Below are 3,699 nucleotides of genomic sequence, written 5' to 3' on the forward strand. Positions count from 1 at the left end.
TTTCTTTCTTTCTTTCTTTCTTTCTTTCTTTCTTTCTTTCTTTCTTTCTTTCTTCATTCTTTTTTAAAAATAGTGTGCTGATTGCATGAAATGCCAAGAAAATGTGGGATGGAGGAAACTACTGGTTTCTTGTGTGGTTACAGGGTTACTTTATTTTGTTTCTTAAATGTTTGTTGAATGAGGATCAAGGAAGAAGAAAAGGCCAGTTGTGAGTGTGTCTGTCATGGTAATTTCATCTGTATAAACTAGTGAAACTTTATGAGGCTGGACCACTTTGGAAGCCCTTTTTTTTGTGGTTGAAAGTTGTATCCATCCTATATGCAATGGTGCATGCCACCTAAATTTGGTAACTGGTGTCAGTGTGGCAGCAGTGCTGAAATAATATGAAGTGATGGTTTTTCTAGAGATAAGTAACTGTTGGAGGAGATGATTATAGAGAGGGAGAAGCAATATCAAGAGACGTTTTGGTTGTGAAAACAGCTTTAGCTGTTGTACCACCACAGAATATTCTTTGTGGGTGGTTAGCGGGTGCTGTGGTGTTGTTTGCTTCTTCTTAGCTGTCAAATGTCTATCGTCTTTATCTCGCCTACATTTTTTTGTGTTTGTTACTCTCTTGTAACACCTCTAATCTTCGGCACTTATATGACCTTATTGTGTTGCAAGTGCCATAAAAACTCTTGCTAAAACTTAGAAGAATATTCTTTTTATTTTTTCTTTCGCAGGTCAGAAATGCTAAAGTATAGAAAGACTGGCGTCCACACCACTGTTGTCTGCCCTTTCTTTATCAAAACCGGAATGTTTGAAGGAGCAAAATCACGGTGAGGCATCTTCTCTGTACACTTGAAGTATTATTTTTGTTTTATGGGGAGAACGGATTCCCTTCATAGCTACGGTACCGGCGTCTGTGGTGTATTGGTAATGTTCTTTGCTGTTGCTTGTAGAAGATGTAAGTTTGATTCCTGCTGAGTTCGATTCTTGCTTAGATAAGTATATTTTATCAGATGCCTCTGTCTCTCCATCGGGATGCTAATCGTGTTCGTCCGGGGTTGGCCTTGATGGCAGGGTTGAATCCGTCCATCTATTTAACAATATCATTTGTTTGATAGGGATGTAGAATATTAATAATCAATATTCTGGAAATATTTGGGTACATTTTATTACTTTGGTTTTTTTTTTTAATTGCTTGTGTTACAGACTAATATAAACATTATCATTGTTAAAACTATTCTCGATGAAGTTCTGTCACTGTTTCTTGAACTGTGTGAAGGTTTCCTTGGTTGCTTCCATTGTTGGAGCCCGAGTACGCCGCTGACAAGATTATGGATGCAGTTCGCACGAACCAGCCTATGCTCTGTGCACCACGGGTCCTCTACCTCTTGTACTTCCTCCGTGGGTGAGTCCATGAGTCGAAAATGGTGAAATAGTAGTGGTTTAATACCTGTATCTACCCTATTAGCTTATTTAAGGAGCGGGACCTCTGTTTTAAAGTCCGTCTCCGAAAGGACAGAGCCAAATTAGAAATTTGAGTAAAGTGTATTTCTCAAGGACACAACGTCACTGAGTTGTAATGGTAATAATAGATTGCAGTTATTTAGCAATCTACGCCATATAAGTAAAGCGAAATGCTCGCAGCTAAAGGGATTTGAAAACAACAACAACAATGCCATATAAGTATAATTGGAATTGTCCAAGAGGGCCACCTATTGGCAAGAAGAAATGAGGTTGTCTCAGACAGTATCATTATAATAAATTATGTGTACGACAATGTTGAACCAGATGCTTGTCAAACTTTTGGGCACATGGAGTTTCTATCATATTAAAGCTTTTTAATTTGTCTTGCTTCTGATTAAAAAAAGTACCCATCTATTCTATCTTGAATGGAAGTCAAGATATGGAATTGAAAGGGGGGTGGGGGGTGGTCGGGGTGGCCTGGTATCTGAAAAAATTTGCAAGAAAATGGCCTCAAAAACTTTGGTGACTTCCAAAGCTTGAGTGTTCTCGGAAACAAATTTACACTTTTTAGTGCCTTTTATCAACATTTTGTTATTCTTTTTTTTTTCTTCTGTATAACTTTATTCGTTATTCTGTTCTCTTCTGTATAGCTCTGTTTGTTTTTCTCTTAATTCTTCGGTATGTAACTTTTTTGGTTATTCTTTTTCTGATTTCTGCGTAACTCTGTTTTTCTTTTCTCTCTCTTTTCCGTATAACTTCGTTGCTTTGTTATACCTTTCTCTCTCTTTTGTATTGTTTGTTTGGTATTCTTTGTCTCTCTCTTCTGTATATAGCTTTGTTTGTTTTTTTCTTCTCTCTCTTCTGTATAGCTTTGTTTGTTTTTTTTTTTTCTCTAATAGCTTTGTTTGTTATTCTCTTCTCTCTTCCATATATAGCTTTGTTTATTGTTATTTTTTTCTCTCTCTGTATATAGCTTTGTTTGTTATTCTCTTCTCTCTTCCATATATAGCTTTGTTTAGTATTATTCTTTTCTCTCTCTGTATATAGGTTTGTTCGTTTTTCTCTTCTCTCTAACAGCTTTATTTGTTATATCTCTTTTTCTCTAATAAATGTAGCTTTTTTTGTTATTCTCTTCTCTCTTCTATAACTATATACAACTTTATTTGTTATTCTCTTATCACTTCTATATGGCTTTGTTTGTTATTCTCTTCTCTCTTCTATATATGTGGGTGGTTGGTGGGTGCTCTGGTATGGTTTGCTCCTTCTTTCCTATCAAACATCTGTCGTCTTTATCTCCCCTCCTTCTTTTTTGTATATGTTACTCTCTTGTAACACCTCTAATCTTCGGCACTTATATGACCTTATGCGGATGCAAGTGCTGTAATACCTTTAATAAAACAAAATCTTTTCGATACATAGCTTTGTTTGTTATTCTCTTATCTCTTCTATAGATAGCTTTGTTTGTTCTCTTCTCTCTTCTGTATAGCTTTGTATGTTATTATCTGTGGGTGGTTGGCGGATGGTCTGGGGTGGTTTGCTCCTTCTTTCCTATCAAACATCTATTGTCTTTATCTCTCCTCCTTCTTTTTTTATGTTTGTTATTCTCTTGTAACACATCTAATCTTCGGCACTTATATGACCTTACACTTACAAAACTAAACTAAAATTGTTATTCTCTTCCCCAGGGTTTTCCCATCCACTGTTGCGGATGTTCTGGCTGAGTTCATCGGGATCAGCGCGTCCATGGACGACTTTGTCGGGCGCACCAAGCCAAAGACTGCCTAGTTCTGGGGTTCTGAACTTGTTTTTGTGACGAGGTTCCTACTGTATGTTGTGATGTCGTGGCCCTCTGTTCCCTTTTTTGTGACTTGTCATGTGAGAAGTTGAGAGGTTATGGAGGAAGAGGGAGGGTAGGAGTGAGAGGAAGAGGGAGGGTAGGATTGAGAGAGAGAGAGAGAGTGAGAGAGACAGGGAGGGAGGGAGAGAGAGAGAGTGAGAGAGAGAGATAGGGGAGGGAGTGAGAGTGAGGGAGAGTGAGAGAGATAAGGAGGGAGGGAGAGGGAGAGGGAGAGAGAGAAGGAGAGAGAGAGAGAGAGAGAGAGAGAGAGAGAGAGAGAGACAGAGAGGTCATATAAGTGCCGAAGATCAGAGGTGTCACAAAAGAGTACATGTAACGAACACACAAAAAAGGAGGAGATGTTGGGACCAGACAGGACTGAAGGAGCATACCACACCAGAGCACATGCC

At 38.4% G+C, this 3,699-nt stretch overlaps 1 protein-coding gene across 1 annotated transcript in view; it reads left to right on the forward strand.

The window, feature by feature from the left end:
* The window catches only part of LOC101846838 (protein dhs-3), a gene marked incomplete at its 5' end in the record, with an annotated part of 11,015 nt that extends 7,612 nt beyond the window's left edge, over positions 1-3,403 (forward strand). The window contains 3 exon segments of the mRNA XM_005108736.2: positions 723-818; positions 1,268-1,393; positions 3,138-3,403. Of these exon segments, the coding sequence (XP_005108793.2) occupies positions 723-818; positions 1,268-1,393; positions 3,138-3,237 (322 nt within the window).
* Between the last annotated feature and the right edge of the window lie 296 nt (positions 3,404-3,699).

Source organism: Aplysia californica, unplaced genomic scaffold (genome assembly GCF_000002075.1).
Source record: "Aplysia californica isolate F4 #8 unplaced genomic scaffold, AplCal3.0 scaffold00715, whole genome shotgun sequence".
NCBI classification, from domain to species: domain Eukaryota; kingdom Metazoa; phylum Mollusca; class Gastropoda; order Aplysiida; family Aplysiidae; genus Aplysia; species Aplysia californica.